Raw genomic sequence first — 20644 nt, forward strand, 5'->3', positions numbered from 1 at the left:
ATATATATATATATATATATATATATATACATGCAGGTCATGATTGGTGAGTATGACTGGATACATTCTCTCCATTTCTAAGTTTGATAATGAAAATCGAATGCCAAAATGGATTTATTAATATTTGACTAAAGTTGAAGTAGTTTCCACGCATAAATTAAGCTTAATTAATTAATTAATTAATTGGATTCATTGAAATTAACCTTAATGCATGTGCATATATAATCTTATTAATATTAATACTGATGCAGGAAAAAAGTTTGAAATTTCTGTAGAAGTACTAATTTATTCCAAATCGAATTTGTCATTGATGAACAATATAAGCATACAGGAGCTCGTTCCAGACATCGGGCAATCCAGGGAGACACCAATGTATACAGTCTGCATAACTGCTTGGGTTTTCTATTTGCTCTTTCGTTAGGGGTTCCCACTGCTTCCTATAGATAGATGGATGGCCTTCTTTTCGATATTCTGAGAGCTGTGTAATGTTGAGCATTTGTACATTCAGACCTCTTGTCTTCAAATCCTCCAGCACCATTTCAACCACACGCATCATCTTTGGATCCGAGTCACTTCCCCAATATCCCTCTTCTGAAATCTTTCCCGTTTCTTTGTAGCAGTTTTCACCACCACCCCAATCTTTAGCCCTGCAATATGTACGTACATATATACAGTACTCCATATTACTAGATCATCATTTTATTTCCATTAAACCTGCAGCATGCATTCTTTTAGCCACCCACGATCCTTCATGTTTTAATTTGTTGGTAGTACGTCGTACTTGTCTATATATTAACCATATATATGCATTAATGTCATCATGTATTTTAGCATTCATGCATCTTGAGGGCAAATGGATTATTAATCAGTATACCTTTCATGAGTTGGTGACATGCTAACAAAAAACAGTTGGGTCTTGGTTCTATCAACGTGGACTTCCACCCAATCAGACCACGTTCTTAGAGCCATCTCATATACACGCAGCATCTGTACTTCTTTATAGATAGCATCATCAGGGCTTTCAAATGATCCCCACCTAATCGGTTCATTTCCGATATTATAAAAGTAAGATTGGATTAAGAGAATTAGTCAATGGTGGTTAAGTCCAACAAATAAAGTACTGATGAGAATTACTACAAATGATCATCGATCATCACTAAGACCGGATCAGTTGCTAATTAAGTAGGGTTTATGATGATGATGAAGCTGGTACTTACAGAACTTTCATTCTGGGCCTTCTCCACCATAAGTAGGAGTCAAACACCAGTATATCTCCGCCGGTCCAATGCCTGGCATGCTTCTCAATTGCTTTGATTCTAACTGTCCGATCTGGTATCCGGTGGTTCACCGGATCATCGGAGTTTGATTCCACTAGCAATGGGGCCCAGTAGAACTCAATCGTCGCATTGTATGCCTAAATTAATTGGGTTAGATACGTACGTACTAACCATTATATATAAGCTTATCGAGTACTTTTTTTAACATGCATGCAACAAAGACAAAGTTTAAGCGCGCATGCATGCAACTACTCAGAAAAAAAAAAAAAAAAAAAAAAAAGAGCAGAGTTTAAGCAACTCGTTGTTTCTTAAGATGAACACTGCATTAATTTAAGTATTTCTTTGGACGGATTCTAATCTAGAAATATCAATGGTTAATCATATATATGTAGTGGTCCAATAACTATTAGTAACTAGCTAGCTAGGTGTATGCACCTATATAGGCCTTCGATCTAGGATTGAGACGGCAAGAACATGCATGTTACCCAAATTATTTATTACTCACAATGGCCTTAAAGATGTTCAAAGAGTCATTGTTGTGCATGGATCTAAGCTTTGGAGGGATCCATGAATCGACTAGGCAGACCATCGAAACCCACTGATTTCTGTTCAGGGAATCTCCAACAAACACAAGCCTCTTGTTCCTTAGCGTCTCCAGCAACGCTGTTGCATTGAACCTTATTAACATAGAAAACAAGTTTCACAAAGCTCAAAAAAACGTACAAAGACCAACTTTAATACCACCATCACTTACATGCATGCAGTGATTTATATCGTAAGTTTATGTGCGAGCGTGTGTATATATAGGCACCCATGATGATGAGAGAGCTAGACATGAGAGATACCTAGGAAGGTTACATTGATGAGGTTGCCACCTCCAGTTCTGATAGCTCAAGTCCTTTCTTCCAAACTTCTCGCAAGCCAATTGATCAGACATGAACGAGCACTGTTGCTCTTTGTATAGAGGGTAACTTTGGTTATCGAATACCCACTTACCAGAAAACAAATTGCATTCTGAAAGCTCATGTAAACCGTCGGTTCTATCTAATTCCAAGACTCTACCAATGCTGTCTTGGGTAAGATAAACGGCGGTGATGATTAGGGCGGTGATCAGGAATGCAATAAGGGAACGGAAGCTGCTTCTGATTCCCCATGACGTTCCAAGAACTACAGCTTGGTGTTTCTTTGCCGCCATTCAATATCCAATTCTCCTAATTGGCTATGTGTGCGAGACCATGTTTCCTCCTTTTTGAAGTTTCTAGCAGTTGGTGAGCAATCACTTTCCATGATTTCTCTTTCTGGAAGTAGGAGTAGTGGGGATGCCTTAATGTTTGGGCGGTTTGCTGAAAGCAACAGGTAGTTTAATTTGCAATTAAGCACTACTAATTTCACCAAAATAACACTAATAATAGCTGACAGATCAAGTCGGCCCTCCATCTATATATATATGTATATATATATATATATATATATATATATGCACACATATATTATAAAGCAGACTGCATGCACATATATATATATATATATATATTTGAGATCTTAATTAGATATATATTTTAATAAATAATGGAAAGGGATATAATGTTTCGGTAACTTAGCCGATAGCCAAAGAGATAAGGTACCTTTTCGTTTTATCTTTTATATTGTTTTCCTGAAGACAGTTTAGATCAGGTGAGCTGTTATATACATGAGTGCCCCCAAGATCATGTGGATTAGGTTAGCTAGGTTTGTTGTCATCTCCACATCCAAGATCGTTTGGAGTAAAGGAACCTCAAAATTTTCAACCCCAGACGACGGCTCTCATGGGTTTGTAGTTTGTACCCAAAACCCGTAGAATGCACGACATATATATATATATATATAGCATTAATAAATTGTTACTTTCATCATCATATGCATATGCAGGCTGCTTCCTGCTTGAATTTCATTTCATTTATCCATTTCCGACAACCTCAAAAGTCACGCGCCGCACGCCCAATGTCACCCCCCTCAAGCCAATCTTCAATACTTCCTCCAATGGTCCCTGCTCTCTACATAATTAAGATTGTCTAGCTCCTATACGTACGTACAGTACTGATCCATTCTCAGTCATGCGAGAGCAATTTGTTTGGAAGAGTAAGGGTCCATGCAGTTAGAAAATCTTTTGATGGCCAATTTAGACAATTTTTCATGTATTTTGGTTGTTCATTATTTCTAAAATCGGATGATCTCCACCTCACCTCTTGTAAGTAATCTTCTTTCTAATTTACTGTCATGCATTAATCTAAGTTATTTAACTTAGTATTAGAGAAGTAATCTAAGTTCGATTAATCTTGATTCCGCTCTATATCCCAAATTCAATTAAAAATTTCACATATTGAGCACATTTAAGGAATTTTGACCCACATATATGTGAGAGGAAGAGTAATTATTAAATTTTCCTCTTATATCTCTTTATAAAGATCTTGACTCTTGAGACAATTGCCTCTTATATCACTTTAAAAAGATCAAATATATCATTATTAGATGCAAACTATTGACTTAATTGTTAAGTAAAGATACTCTCTCTCTCTCTCTCTCTCTCTCTCTCTCTCTCTCTCTCTCTCTCTCTCTCTCTCTCTCTCCATTGTTATGAATAAATATTTACATGTTATAATTTTATTTTAATTAATTTTCTTCAAAATAATTAGTAGCTTATGGGGAATCTTCTTCAACTTGAGAGGTTTGTAATCATGTTATATATTAAGTTAAGAACCTGATATAACACCCGGGTCCAATCTTAAACCAATCCCATAGATCAGAAGCTCAATAGTTTTTAAAAAATGACGTCATTCTTTTAATAAGCGGATTTTCTTTTTATTTTTATTTTTCCTCCCTCTTCTCTCCCCACCCCAAACAGTTTCTCTCCCTCTCTTTTTCATCAACAATTTTTCGTTCCGTTACCCACGTCCTTATTTCTCTCAACAACTTCTCTCTCTCATCCTTTTATCTCTATCTCTAATATCAAAATTAGTCTTGTTGCCCCTCAAGTTTCCATAGCCAATCACCACCCACAAAGGTAGCAAGCACCATGCAACAACCACGCCCCTCCACACCATGAGCTCCTCCCTCCACCGCAAATGACCTCCCTGCTCAGACATCTGTGTGAACCCTCTATCTGTCTACCATACAACGCCGGTCACTACCACCCCCTGTTTTGCATGAAATTTTTCCACTGTGGTTGCACCGCACAAGCGCACGTTAGGACAAGCCCTCGAAAACCTCCTCCACGTTCAGAGCATCAAAACGTAGCCCACGTTCAAGCTTCAACCACCTTGAAACATGGCACTCTCTCCTCCACATCAACCCCAAAACCGCAAGCTTGCTCTCTCTCACACACACACACACACACATATATATAGAGAGATATATATATATATATATATATATATATATATATTGTCCCTTCGTTGCACGTCTAGCCCTCCATTGCACAACTGCCGACTCCCATCCTCCCTGTCTAGCAACCACAACCTTGCATGCTCCTCCACTTTCAGCAGCACACAAACCACCATAGTCATGCTCTAGATCCCATCGTCCAGAGAAATATAAAAACCCATCGTGGAAAAGCCCCTGCGTGCACCACTGCCTCTGCACCACCAGCCCACGCTGTGACGTCATGAACCAACAAAAGCAAGCCTATATTTTTACTCCTAAAAAACAAAGCAACCACTGCACCATTAAATTACTTCGCAAGGCGCTGCCCCACGCGGAACCATCATAGTAAGCCTTCTCTCTCTCTCTCTCTCTACCTCTTGGTTGCAACTCATGCTTTCTTCCACGCCACAACAATCATGGATAACCACCTGCGATCATGCCACTGCACTATGGGCGAACTAGAGGCAACGATGACACAACGTGCCCATTATTGCCATGAACCAAACAACCTCCACAGAAACCGCCGCCTGGAACTTCCCGTCACCCCTGATCTGTCACACGTCCTCTCGCTATGCCATCACACACAAAAATTCCTTCGTCGTCGATTTAACTTAGGCCATAACTTCGGTGTCTCGGTCTCTTGTTGAGCTCTCTCCCTTCCTCGCATCGTACTCTCTCTCTCTCTCTCATGTTTTGCCTCCTTGGAAAACAGCCAACACTTCTTGCCGAAAACTGCATTTACAAACCACGTCGCATAACTACTGATCTCCCGTAAGCTTCTTACTTCACTTGTTAAAAAAACGTATAGATACATGTATGCCCTTACATAGTAAATTTCCGTAGCATTTGATACCATATTCTCGTGATTAAACTAAGAAAAATTAGATGTTTGGAATTTGAGGATATTTTAGATTTTAATCACATGATCATTTGAAGAAATTATGGAAAATCAAAGTATTTTGTGGAGTGAAGATATTTTAGGATTTCGAGGATTTTAGACATTAGAGAAATATAGATTTTTTTTATATCTTGGTTGTTAATTACGAAGTATGCGTTCAATTGAAAAATTTACGTAAGTTACGTTTGACTATTTTATAGGTGATGATCGATATTCCATTGACTCTGTTGTGAGAAAATTCAGAGAAGTTAAAAAGTCCAAATAATTGGGATTCCTATACTAGACTTTGCATAAAAAGAAAATGAATTGAGATTGAATTTATGAAAAATGTACATGATATGTTTTAAAAAGAAATGTGAAAACAACCTCAGTTATGTGTTTTTCATTACTCATGAAATCTATATAAAAGAGAAAATGTCTTCTAGCATGACTAGTGTAAACATGAGTAATATTTTGACATGCTATTTTTGAAATGTGCAAAAGAATGCATATGAAATCTGAGAATTTTGTACATGTCATATGAATATGTTTTGAATCCGTTTTTGATTATGTGAAAATGATATGAATATGTTCAGCACTTTGTTTGATATGATATGCATTTGAAAAAATTTTGGCATGATTTTCTAATTTTGTATTTGATTATGTTTCTGGTTCTGATACGATGGCTCTAATTCTGTTATATGGTTGGTACCAAATTCTCTGTCTCTGAATGCACCCACTTTGAAAACAAAGTGATTTTTGCATGGTCTTTCCTATGTGCACACTCGGGACTTCGAAAATGATAAGGGTATGATTCACTTCTGTTTCTATTCGGTTTGGCTATCGTGGATAGTACAACCCTACCACAGGGGTTAAACATGGTCTTTATTCTGATATGATGGTGATGATACTCAGTTATGCTATGCCAAAGGACTTTGAAATATAAATATTTTGAACCATCGCTTTGATAATTTTGATAACATGTTTTGTTCTGCATACTGAAACTGAAAATATTTTATTCTGCATTATGTACTTTGTAAATATTCATGTTTGCATACTAATATATGTTTTCTACTTATTGAGTTGTTAATAGCTCACCCCATTATCTCCATAATATTTTCAAATGTTTTGGATGTTTCAATTGAAAGTCGAGAATATGAAGCAACAGTAAGGCTATGTGAGTATAGTATATTAAGTACAAAGAGGGTACTTGGGTTATTGGAGAATTTTATTCAGTAATTTCGTTTTGCTCTGTTGACTTGGTATTTTGAAAAATTTACATTTATTTTGAGACTTTGTGGTGTTCTTAGTTAATCAATTTGGAGTAGCTGGTTTAAAATAATGAGATCTATGAATAATTGAGAAATTTGAGTTTATTTTTGTATGGTAAGATATGATTTGAAGTGACAATAAGTAACTCTCCAACCCATCTAGGACCGGGGTGGTACACCTGATCTTCGCATGTGGAAATAGACTTCATATGGTAGATTCTCAACCCTCTTTGCCTACAATTTACTAAGAGAGAAGTTCCTGTTTCAATCTTGTTTTCCCAACTTCGGAATCTTGTTTTACCCACTAAAGTGGTTGTTTTCCTCTGGAAAATCTGGCACAATAGAGTTGCAGACGTAGATGAGAGAGTGCAATAATGTGGTTTTAACTTGGTGTCTATATGTAGTTCTTGCATTCTTGGTTTCTTAGAAAGTATTAATAGTGTTTTTCATGAATGCTCGCTCTTTGATTGTAGAGGTTTGGGCATATTTTTCTGCTTTGTTTGGCTTGATCCCCTATATATGCTTCTTTTAATAGCTGGAAGTAGGGGTTTAAAACTTAACCAAAAACTGGCCTAGAACAAGTCTGGGACCAGCTCTCTTAGTTCCAAAACCGGCCAGTACCGGTCCAGCTCCGGTTCTATGTTTTTTAGGACTGGATTGGTTCTGTTCACTATATTATATATTTTAAAATAATTTTTTAATATTATATATATAATATATAATATATAATATATAATAATATAAATTATAATTATATATAAGATAATATTATTATAATTTATAACATAAAATTTTAATCTTAAACATAAAAATTTATTTGATCATATACATTAAACATAAAAAATATATATTAATAAAATTTTATGGGCTAATAAATTCTTAACATATTCCTTTTGATAAATACATAATATATTAGTAATACTAATGTATATTTATTATATTTTGCTTTAATTAATTAGTATACATTAATATACTAATGTATATTAGTATATCAATTATATTTTATGCCATAATACTAATACTATTAAAATAAAAAAAATTAGACCGAACAGGACCGGAACTGATAAAATCGGAGGTATTGGTTAATGAGGGTAACCGGTGTGTAATCGGTTTTCGAAAATGCAAAATCGATGCATACCGATTCAGTCTTAAATTTTATCGAAAACTGGATCGGACCGAACTAGTTACACCCCTAATTTGAAGGAAAAATATGCACCATGGTGGTCTTATAACTTTATTGGAAAAGTTGTTAAATGGTTGTAGGAGCTAAACTTCTGACTTGAGCCTTGCAGATTGGTGTCAATATCACATATATGCTGAAACTCTTAAGTGCTCTGTTTCCTCCCACTCTAGCAGTTAAAAAGGTTAAAAAGAAGCCTTTTTCTGATCATGAGGTTGCTGCCTCCCCCTGTTGATTCTCTCTTAAACTAAATATTGATGGTGTCTCTAAAGGTAATTCGGGCCTCTATAGTTGTGGACTTGGAGTTTTGAGGTCTTCATTTTATCCAGTTATCTTCAGATTTTCGTGTTTTGTGTGTGTTAGAACTACCATTCTCCTGAGCTCTCAGCTCTAAACTTTGGTTTGCTTGCTTGTTACCCACTCAATTTCTCACTTCCCCAAGCAGCTTATGGGACCCTACACTTTAGACAAAGCTGGAAGTACTCCCGGCAGATGACGGAACTCTATTTTTATTAATAAAATTTTATTTATGGTAAAAGAATATCTTATAAAAAAATACAAGGAGGTTACAACATATGAAATCCTAAAATTAGGCTCTCAAAAAATTGTTAGAATATAAAATATTATTAAAATATATTTTTTAATATTATTTTTTATTTTAAAATTTAAAAAAAATAAATTATTTATTTTATTTTATATAAAAATTTAAAAAAATCATAATAATCAAATAATATAAATTAAATTAAAAAAAATTATGAAAACAAACTAGGCGTGTTGCCCAAATTAGCTCCATATGGTAGGATGACCATGAACATCTATTTTATTAATGCTTCAGCATTTATTGTATAAAAAATACTTTTAACTATAAAAAAAAGTTACATAAAAATAAATTTATAAATTTATATAAAGGATAATATAAGATATTTATCAGTCAAAACCAATTAGTCAAATGATGAATTCTTTTCAAAAGCTAGCAATTCAAGGAAATCACGAGATATATATAAGTTTTCATTATTATCATCATCATCATGAATATGCTTTTCATTTTGTTTTGATATAAAAGAGTACTTGACCTTTTTAATTTTGAAAATCTAATATTATTATTTTTAATTCTTTTGCAATTTGTGAAAATTAAAAACAGAACACGTCGTACGTTAAAGTTTAAACTAATAATTTAACAAAATTCGTTGATGCATATATGTGACCTTACAATTAATAAAAGTTAAAAACATGATTATGTCTTTCACTTATGAAAAATAAAACCTTACAAACATGGAAAAAATATAGAAGAATTTAAATTTTAAAACTTAATTTAAAATTTAAAAAAAAAAAAATCATCGCACCGACGCCCGCAGATAACGTGAAGAATAAGGCCACAATTATAATTCGTCCAACGCTGCTTGCTTATATCAGCGTTGGTTTCTTTTTTTTTAAAAGATATCAATTACATTGAGATTTTTTTTAAAATAAAAAAATAATATTTTTAATTTTAATTTTTAAATTTCGCATAATTTTTTTAAAAAAATTAAATAAGTTTAGACACATAAAAATAAATATTTTTTTAATAATAATTCAAATATATATATATATATATATATATATATATATATATATATAGTTGTAGCAGGAAGTAATCTGTGTCGGTGTTGCAAGGTAGGGTACGCAATCTGTGTCGGTGTTGCAAGGTAAACTGCATAACCCGCAAGTACATGATGGGCTTAGATGAGTCATGGCAACATCTCGTTTTGTCCTACTCGTAGCAAAACTCAACGGCTCTAGTTCTTGCGCATGGACTTCCAAGTGGCTCGTGCAGCACACGTGCCAATGCCGACGCACCGTTAGCTGTCACAGTACCGAATCATGATTCATCATCTCGATCGCCGACGGCCATATTGCAAGTCGGCCTCCACTTCATCATGGGCAGCAAATTTGAGGTTTTTTACTTTACCTTTTTTAATTGGCTTTTATTTTCTTTTATTTTCTTAATTTCTTTTGTGCAGATACTTAAAATTAATGCTAATTATTTACTGTTACCTCCGTAATGTCTAGCACTCTTATACGAGGACAGTTATATTCATAAAAAAAAATTACACAAAAAAATTTCATAAATTAACATAATTTTATATGATTTATTAGATTTATTTTATAATAAAAATAATTTTATAATTTAATAAATCACATCAAACTACATCAATTTAAAAAATTATTTTTATATAATCACTTTGTAATTAGAGTATTTTTCCTCTTATATATACTTTAATTTTTACAATCGGCAGGAAAATATAACTCCTTTTTATATAAAAGAAGTGAATTTTAATCACTTATCGAATTTGAGAATTAGATGCAGATTGGATAGTGAGATAATATGAGATAGTTTTAAATGAAAGTTAAATAAAATATTATTATTATTTTAAGACTTGAAAAGTTAAATTAACGTTTATTATATTTTATGTAAGAATTTAAAAAAATTATTAAAATGAGATAAAATTATTTCTATATTCAAATGGAACCTTAATGTCATGAAATTAGCATCGGGAATTAACATTATCATCTTATAATTATATAGTTAAATAAAATACTAAATTAGAAACCCAATATTAATAAGGTCCATACATTTTAAGATATCAAAGTATAATATTTTACTAATTAAAAAGTTCTGAAAAACAAATGAATTAGTTAAAAAAAATGAGTTTTTATTTAAAGGAACGAAACAGCATTTAGATATGCATGTATGTTAATGTAGCGAAGGTTTCATTAATTAATCTATATAAGCTCGTAATTAAAGCGCGCAGTTTGGAAAAGACAAGGATGGAAGAGATCCCTCTCACGAGATAGATCAGGAGGTCATGGGTATATGGGGGGTGGTGGCGTGAACGCATTCAAATGAGGCAGACAAAGAGTACACACGGGGGATCATTAAAAGGCGCCCACCCCTCTTCTTTAGTTTCCCACTTGCATCCCCCCAACTTGCATTACCTGTCTATTCAAAACACAGCAGATCATAGCTAGACACTGCAACTTGCATTTCTTCTTTCCTTCTTTTTAACAAACACTTATCGATCATAGCTAGACAGCCCGAACAAAAAAACAACAATAAACTTGCAACTTGCGTCTTTCTTTATACAGCTAGCAAGCTATCTAGCTGCCTGCCTAGTTGTGTGATTTATAATTCTAAAAGTCCCCAAGTTGCAGTACCTGAAGCAGCTGTCGAGAGAGATGCATGATTCCCATCACCTTATTTTTATTTTCTATTTTTTCTATTCTCCCAATATATATGCTCTAATTTTATTTATCCCATTCATGCGTTTCATCATCATCATCCGGACATCCCTTCAAAACAAAATAATACTATTAATAAACTCATGTACGTACGTACGTACGTTGTTCTTTATTACAAAAGCTAATGTAATATATTACCACTGCATCAACACAATTAACCTTGGAAAATTAATATATATATATATATATTGCAACTATATCGATATTCTAAACATGATCATGATCAACCGTACACCAATTGGAACAATATTAATATTATATATATATATATATCAATATTCTATGCATGCATGTAGATCATGATGCTGATCTTATATCTAATCCCACTAATAATATTTAAGTTTTGGATTTCATATAATATATCCACCATGGCTTGCTTCAACACGGTTGCCATTTTCCTACATATATACTTAAGCGAGATTAACTTATATATATATATATATATATATATATTTAAACTTAATTCCATTAATCTTTTTTTTTTAAATATTTTTTTTGTACGTTTGCCGAACAAGTTTAAATGCAGTTTGGATAATAAAATTAGATGAGATGATTTTAAATAAAAATTAAATAAAATATTATTTATTATTATTATTATTTTAAGATTTGAAAAGATTAAATTATTTATTATATTTTATATAAAAATTTAAAACTATTATATAAAAATATTATATTTTGAGGGTGAGGCTAGCACAGCATGCATGGGGGCATGCATGAATTCTAAGTTTCTCGTGGACCCAGTGAACATATAAAGAAGTACCTTGTTAATATTTCTTTAGTCAAATGGGGTAATATTGATTCACATGTCCACCGCTTCTTTCTTCATAATTATTCTAAAAGAAGAACGTATGGTACCATGCTACTTAATCGTCGACGATCATCATCGTACTACAAACGCCGACGTTTAACTTGCACAAAACCCTATCTATATATACGTCATCTTTCTTTCGTTATTTTCCTTTTCTTTTTTTTTTCCTTACTTTAAAGTTTAAACTACTACGTTAATAAATTAATAAGACAAAACATATGCAAACCGACAAATTAAAAGGTTGGCAGTATCAACAACGGCATTGCAGAAAAAAAAAACAGGGAAAGAAGAAGAAGAAGAAGAAGAGGAGGTTGATGTCATATAGATCTTGATGCTTATCGTATTACACACAGAAAATATATATATATGGCACACAGATGACAACTAATTAATGCTATAACTCACAGATAATCACAAAAACGACGGCAAATGACCGAAGACATTTTGGTATTTATGAAAAATATTATTCATGATCATCATGACGAGCTAGGACTTGTTGCGTCTGGTCAAGTTCTCGGCGATCTGAGCCAGCGAATGGAGGTTGCAGCGAACGATTGTGTCCACGAAGTCGCAGGTGTCCTCCTTAGTGTTTCCAGGCGGGATGTCCACCACGTAAGACTCGAGCACGACGGTGCCGTTACCTGCGGGTGACGAGTGGAGGGTGGTTACTGACCTGTAGTTGGCGAGGCGGTGGTCACCGCCAACTACGCTGAAGCTGATGACGTGGCGCTCCTCGTCGAGGATCTCTAGACGCTCGGTACTACGCGCGGCGGGGAGGCCCGAGACAACTTGGACTTCGCGGACTGTGCCGACGTCGCCGTCTCCTCCGATGAGGTTGCAGCTCTTGACGAAGTGCTTGTAGGCCTGCGGATTGTCGAAGCGGCGGACCACGGACCACACGGTGGATACTGGAGCGGCGATCTCCTGCACCACGACGGAGAAACACTGGTTCGGCCCAGCAGCTTGGGTGTGGTAGCGCGCCACGCTGTCGGGCACGGGGTTGGCGCACTTTAGAGGGGAGTACCGCTTGTGGAAGTCGCTCTTCTGAAACTGCGCGGCGGCAGTGGAGGTTGTTGTTGTGTTGATTCTGTGGAGTAGGAGAGACGATTTGGGAGGATTCGAAAGCATTTTTGTTTTCTGCACACTAAAGCAAGTTTGGAAGAAGATTCTGGGCTTTGTTTGCTTCTGGGATCGACGTTGTATCTGTAAAACTAAGGAAGTATGTGTATTATATATTGAAGAGGGGTTGGGGGTGGGGGAGTTGGGGAAGCTTTCGAACACTCCAAAGAGGTGACGGATCCAGTGGGCGACGAAACAGGTTGGTTGGACTTTCTAAAGGGGAAGGGAAAAAAAGCACAGTTCCATAAGTGGACAGTATCTATTTAATTAAAGAAAACTCTACTGTTCATCATTCCATATCTTATAAAATAAATTTACATAAATATCTATACATTTTATAAAAAATTTATAGACGTAAAATATGAAAAAAATAATAACTAATGCGTAATATTTTTTTTAATTAAAAAAACCAGATATTCATCATTTTTATAAAAATAATTAACATATTATATTAAATAAATACATGATCGTATTATAAAATAGAGCCAAGTTATTGTATGTAAAATTATAATGCATATATATATATATATATATATATAGAAATTCTATTTACAGTCTCTACTTGAAAATTATAAATGTAAGTGTTTTATTAAATGAAAAAAAAATATCATTTTAGAAGAAATATTTTTATAATTTTAAAAAATTTTAAAAATAAAATTATATAAGATTGCATTGTAATTTTTAAATAGAAACTGTACTTAACATTTCTCATACATATATATATATATATGATCATAAACTTCTTGCTTAGAATTGTTTTATTTTTTTATTTTTCCAAAACTAAAGCCAGAGCTCATAAAACAGGATTTAGGAATTAAAACAAAGCGTGAAATTGAATGAATGTGCAGATTATTTCGGAAAGATTATTTATATTCTATTATTTAAAGAGAAATAAACACATTTTTCCTAAACAAGGAAATAAAAAAGAAGGATTTTCTTTTTAAAAAAAAAGGAATTAAACAACAGGCCGTTCTTTTCTTTTAACCGTAATGATGTTGGCCGATGACAAAAACGTCCATACGGGCGAACTGCTCCAGAAAAGAAAGGCAATTGGAGGAAAAAGTTGGGGAAGAAGCGTCGGTAAGTTTGATAATAGGATAAGAAGGATTTTGATTGAAGATTCCAAATTGCAAAGCCTACTAAATTGGACCAAATAGTTTCAATATTAGTTATTGACAAATGTTTTAGCCCTAAAGTCTTATTAAAAATAAAAAATTTATAAATTGATGTAACTTAATATAATACATTAAATTTTAAATTTATTTTTACTATAAAATAAATCTATTATATCATATAAAATCATGTTAATTTATAAATTTATTTTTATATTATCTTTTTATAACTCTTTACTGTTTTTCTAAAGTTTATATTATATAATGCATTCAATTACGCTATTTAAGAAGAGTAGTTTGGCACCTTAGTCCTTAATTGGTGATTACATGCACCGCCAAATCAGCCGCAAGTTCGTTATATATACGACAAATTTCCTTAAAGCTTTTATTAATATTATATGATGTCCATTTATTTGCAGCTTTAGGTTATATACGGTTAACTTCTTCAATCAAATTTAACTTATTTTAATTTATCTTAAATTAATTATAAATGATAAGATTTAATATTTTTTAAAATTTTTTATAAAAAAATTAAATTCATCTCAATCTATTTTATATATTTTAATTTTAAAAAATTAAATTTATATTAACTTAAAAAAATTAAACTCATTTTAATAAAACTCATAAAATATTATTATTTACGACAGAATTCAACTTATATGGAAAATCCAAACACACCACTTTTTGTCTCTAGTCCTAGCACTAGGGGCCAAAACTTGGACCTTCACGCTCTAGCACGTGATGCACCATATGCATTACCTATGCTAGGGTTCCCCTGTGTGGGGCCCTACACATACCTGATTTCAACCGAGGAATTTTGGCTGAAAGCGAAAGTAAGGGATTGAGATTCGAAAATGAAATGGAATCACTTTATTTTTTTAATATTAAAATATCTCATCTCACCTTATTTTATTTAATTTTATTATTATAATTATTTTAAATTTATATATAAAATATAATAGATAATTCATTCTTTCAAATTTTCATATAAAATCACCATCTAAACGGCACGTAAATCTTTTAAAGCCAAACGATTCTTTCTTTTACATTTTATCTTTTATTTTAATAATTTAGGTTTAAATGAATAAAAAGAAATAAATTTAATTATTTATATTATATTCTTAATAATATACTATTTCTTTATTAGATGAATACTATTACTCTCTTTTTAATTTTCCATTCAAAACTTTTGTAAGTATTTTTTTTAATATATCTTGCCTTAATAGAAAATCAGATATGCAAGAGAAACGTAAGGACCATCTCAAATAAAAATTATAAGTATAAATTTTAAATAAATAAGTCTCATATAAATTTTTTATAAAAAAATAAATTTCGTAAAAACACAAAAAATCGTGTCTTTTTTTTTTATTATTTTTTTTTTCATTTTACAGTACTTTACAGATGAGCTATCAAAATCATTAGTCGGTTATTATTAATTTATTGGCCAATTGAGGACGGATTGAGTGTCAATTAATCGATGTTTTACGATGAACGGAACGACAAAACTTAAAAGTTGGTAATCGATGTTGGAGACAATCGATGGTAAATAGAGAAAAAAAAACGCACTCACAAAAGAAGTAGAATAAAATTAACAAAGAAAAAGGTAAAAGGAATCAAAACTAGACCACGCATATCAAACTCCAACGATATTCCCATAATCACAAACTCAACTCAAGATACGGAGATTCTATACATGAAAAGCAACGTGGTATCACCAACGGCTACTACATACCTACACGATATTAGTCAACATTAGGATTCTCCATACATAGCATGTTATCTTGTCTAATTTCTAACAGTACAATACAACTTGTATTTGTATTTAAATGTTGGAATATACTCTATAAATAATATCAAAGAGATGACTCTAGGCACTTTTAGTACGATGATTGAGGAGTTTTATCAAACACTTTGCATCTACTGTCTTCACGGTATTAGTTAGGAAAATTTAGCAAACTTCTTTTTTTTACCTTCCTTTAATTTTACTCATGATAAAAGGTTTATTGTGACTTGTGGGGTCATCTTGTTATTTTTGTCGATTAATTTCATTACCATACCTGTTTAATCGATGTTTTTTTACCAAATACATATGGTTTATTCCTTTACAAAAAAATCTGACTTATTCTCTATCTATCTCAAGAATTGCACAATATGATGACCAAGCAACACCATGGTTCGTGCACTGCAGCCTCAACACAGAAGACAATATCCCCATGCCTGCTGCCTGAGATCACCTAGAGCACAGCAAAGTAGCATGTTCCTCATAATACAGTAGAGCAGCCACTACCACTACACAACACAACAACATAGCATAATTAGTTAAGATTTTGTTTTTTACTCTTTTACATTTTTTCCTCTGCACATAACCTACGATCTCTCAAATTGTATAGGAATTGGTTATTCTTTAGTGCTCTACTACTGTAGCTTTATTTATGAGGGATGTAAATATATATATTTATACTTCTTCTTTGTATTCGATTATTCATTTTTGTGAATAAAATCAACTTTAGCCTTTTTCCTTCTCTGTCATTTTTCCTCAATTCCTAACATGGTATCAGAGCAGGTCCTGTGATCTGCTAGCAACCTTCCATTCTTCTTCTTTGACTCTCTTTTCTCTCTCTTAAACACTTCCTCATGGCTGATGACACTGATATTGAAAACTCAACCCAAGTTCCCCATCCTAATCCACCTCCCCATATCTCTTCCCCCTCTGAAGATCCTAATAGCCCTTTCTTTCTACACCACAGTGACAATGCTAACACTGAGGTGGTCACACCACCCCTCATAGGTCCAAACTACCTCTCACGGAACAGATCATTCACTATTGCTATATCCATCAAGAACACGCTAGGATTTATTGATGGAACAATCCCTACACCAGATCTGTCCAGTAATCTCGACATACCTTGGTTAAGATGCAACAACCTCATCATTTCTTGGATACTCAACTCTATATCAAAGGAGATTGCCTCAAATGTTTTGTATGTCACTTTTGCAAGGGAAGTATGGGAGAAGCTCAAGGCTTGGTTTGCTCAGCCAGACAACTTCAGAATATATCAACTCCAGCAGCAACTTGGTTCTGTATGCAAAGGACACAATCTGTAAGTGATTATTCCACTCAACTCAATGCTCTTTGGGAGGAGCTACACAATTACAGACCTCTATCTCATTGCTCTTGTTGCACCTGCAATGCTCTTAAAAATATTGGTGAAACTCAACAAATGGACTATGTTTTCAAGTTTTTAATGAGTTTAAATGACACATTTGATAACATTAGAGGATGAATTATCCTTATGAACCCTATGCCTTCATTGGATAAGACCTTCTCATTGGTCTTGCAAGAGGAGAGACAAAGGCAGGCATGCACATTAACATTGTCAGCCCCTGAATCTTGAGCTCTGGCTGCCATTCATAGTCTGACCAAGAAGAGAGAAAAAATTGATGTTACTTGCTATCACTGTGGGAAGGTTGGACATACCAAAGAAAAGTGTTATAGGTTGGTAGGATTCCCACCAAACTTCAAATTCACCAAGAGTAGACCTGGATACTCGAGTAACGTGGCTCCTAGCATGCACTCAGCAAAACAAGTCTACTCCCAAAGTCAAGAGAGAGCCTTTGTTAGTGCTTCTTAGCTAGCTTTCACCCAAACTCAAGTTCAGCAACTCATTGCTCTAGCCAATGCTCAGACATCACAGCTCAACCTCCATGAAACATCTCACCCTCAGCCACTCAACCAGATCAATTCCTTGCTACCTACACCCACAGATGTAGTGACTAGCAACCCTCATTCGTCCAACTAGGCAGGTATAAGCTCATGTCTCTCCAATTTTTCATATTCCTTTATTTTTTCAATTAATCATAAGCAACATCTTTCATCTCTCTTGCATCATTCACCACATAATACACATTCCACACCATGGATAATTAACACTGGAGCCACTGACCATATGTTATGCTCCACTTCCTTTTTCACCTCTATAACTCGCACCACTCAAGCATATGTTTTGTTACCCAACAAAACGCAAGCCAAAGTCACTCATGTAGGCCCGGTGAAAATGTCTGAGTCTTTAATCCTCACTGATGTTCTGTGCATACTCACTTTCACTTTCAATCTCGTTTCTGCCAGCAAACTTACTCACAACTCCTCTTTGCCTCATCTTTTTAAATAACCTTTGTTTCATACAGGCCATCTCTTTATGGATGATGATTGGACTTACTAAAATCCACAATGGTCTCTACTTCCTTCTCCCAAGTTCTCTTTGTTGCAAGAATGTTAGTCCCTTAGTTTTCACTTCCAAAAGTCAAGTCTTCAATGCCATTGCAGAATATCACTTTGATCTTTGGCATTTTAGATTAGGAAATCCCTCTCATCAGAGGATGAATGTAATTCAATCTCAAATTTCTGATGTAAATTACAAAGAACTCATGCAATGTACTGATTGCCACTTGGCTTAATTAATTTATTTAAGTGTTACCTCTAATTCTTCCCCATTTGACTTAATTCATTGTGATATTTGGGGCCCCTACTCTCAAGCATCCATTCAAGGCCATCACTATTTTCTGACTATTGTTGATGACCATAGTCGGGTAACATGGTTGCAATCTTTTATCCACATGGTTGAAACACAATTTAATGCCAAAATAAAGCAAGTTCGATAATGGACCTGAATTTCACATGCCTGAGTTTTATAGCTCTCATGGTATTTTGCATAAAAAATCTTGTGTTTACACTCCACAACAAAATGGAGTTGTGGAGAGAAAATATCAACACCTCCTCTCTGCCATATGAGCCCTCATTTTTCAAGTATTTCTTCCAATTAAGTTTTGGGGAGATGTTGTCTTAACTGCCACCTACTTAATTAATCGAATTCTCATTCCTACTCTTCAAAACAAGTATTCTTATGAGGTTTTATTTGCATCTAAACCTTCCTACCATCATTTAAGATTTTGGATGCTTATGTTTTATTTCAACCCTTAAACATAGCATAACAAAACTTGATCCTCGAGTTAAGAAATGCATCTTTCTCGGGTATCCAGCTAGTATCAAAGGCTATAAAGCAATGTTTTGAATACCGTACCGGAAGCCGTACCGGTCAAGACACTGGAACAAAATATTTTGGTACCGGTATCGTTTCGTGTACCGTTTCGGGATAGTCGATATATGAATAAATTATATATATAAATTATATTCTAAAATAATAGTATATATGTGAATAAATTATATATAAATACATATATATAAATTATAAATATATAAATTATAAATTGCCTAGTTTGAATTGTGGGTAAAAAAATAAGCTTATAGTTGGAAAAAATGAAAAAAATAAAATCAAATTGGAAAGCCGAAATTGAGGCCGGTACGGCCGGTATTTGGGCCGGTACGAAACGTATGGGGTACCTGTACCGGCCCAGCGGCCGATAAGGAAAATTTCGGTCGTACCGACCGGTACGGTACGAAATTTAAAACAGTGCTATAAAGTCTATGATCTGGCCACTCAAATCAGTTTCACCTCAAGGAATGTCACCTTTCATGAATTCTCCTTTCCCTTCCAAAAATTCAATTCAAATACTTCTACCTTTTCGACTTCCTTTCCTGATCTGGTTCTACCTCCAGCTCTACAAGATTCAATATTTTCCTATCCTCTTCCTCCTACATCTGAACCTAACATCAATTCAGCTCCCACTTTTGAAATTGAATCTAGTTCCTTGACTCATAATCACTCCCTTGACTCATCATCCTGTCCTTCCTCTCCACACCAGGACTCCATTTAGCAAATTACTTCCAATTCCCCTCAACATCTTGACACTCCTCTAAATCCCCTTAGAAGGTTCACTTGGGTCAAATAGTTACCAACTTACCTACAAGACTATCACTGTTAGTTGGCCACTACCACTCCCCATCACCCTTCTTTTCATCACTTTACTGAACATCCTATCCATAAATGCTTGTCTTATGCACAGTTATTTCCTTCCCATAAAACCTATGCCCTTTCCCTTTTCCTCACTAATGAACCCACAACCTATGAAGAGGTTGTAATCTCTCAGCATTTGAGAGATGCAATGCAAGCTGAGTTAGATGCTTTAGAGGCTGATGGGACATGAACTGTCACTACTTTACCTCCAGGAAAAAGGGCCATTGGATGTAAATATGTTTATAAGGTGAAACTTAAGTCAGATGGAACAGTAGAGAGACATAAAACTATATTGGTGGCAAAGGACTACACACAAAGAGAAGGTTTTGATTATCAAGAAACTTTCAGTCCTGTGGCTAAGCTCACTATTGTTCGAGTTCTCTTAGCCTTAGTAGCCATCCATGGTTGAC

At 34.1% G+C, this 20644-nt stretch overlaps 2 protein-coding genes across 2 annotated transcripts; both read right to left on the bottom strand.

Annotated features, from left to right (window-relative positions):
• Positions 1-261: 261 nt before the first annotated feature.
• LOC108995117 (protein trichome birefringence-like 34) lies at positions 262-2498 on the bottom strand. Its single transcript, XM_018970618.2, has 5 exons — positions 2123-2498; positions 1783-1954; positions 1218-1414; positions 875-1036; positions 262-647 (listed from the first exon to the last, which is right to left on the bottom strand). Exons 1-5 carry the CDS (start codon positions 2470-2472, stop codon positions 305-307), a joined length of 1224 nt encoding a protein of 407 aa, XP_018826163.1. The 5' UTR covers positions 2473-2498; the 3' UTR covers positions 262-304.
• Positions 2499-12386: 9888 nt separating this feature from the next.
• LOC108995100 (abscisic acid receptor PYL4-like) lies at positions 12387-13379 on the bottom strand. The gene has a single exon (XM_018970600.2). It carries the CDS (start codon positions 13217-13219, stop codon positions 12578-12580), a length of 642 nt encoding a protein of 213 aa, XP_018826145.1. The 5' UTR covers positions 13220-13379; the 3' UTR covers positions 12387-12577.
• Between the last annotated feature and the right edge of the window lie 7265 nt (positions 13380-20644).

The sequence above is a fragment of the Juglans regia genome, chromosome 4, assembly GCF_001411555.2.
Source record: "Juglans regia cultivar Chandler chromosome 4, Walnut 2.0, whole genome shotgun sequence".
In the NCBI taxonomy this organism is placed as follows: Eukaryota; Viridiplantae; Streptophyta; class Magnoliopsida; order Fagales; family Juglandaceae; genus Juglans; species Juglans regia.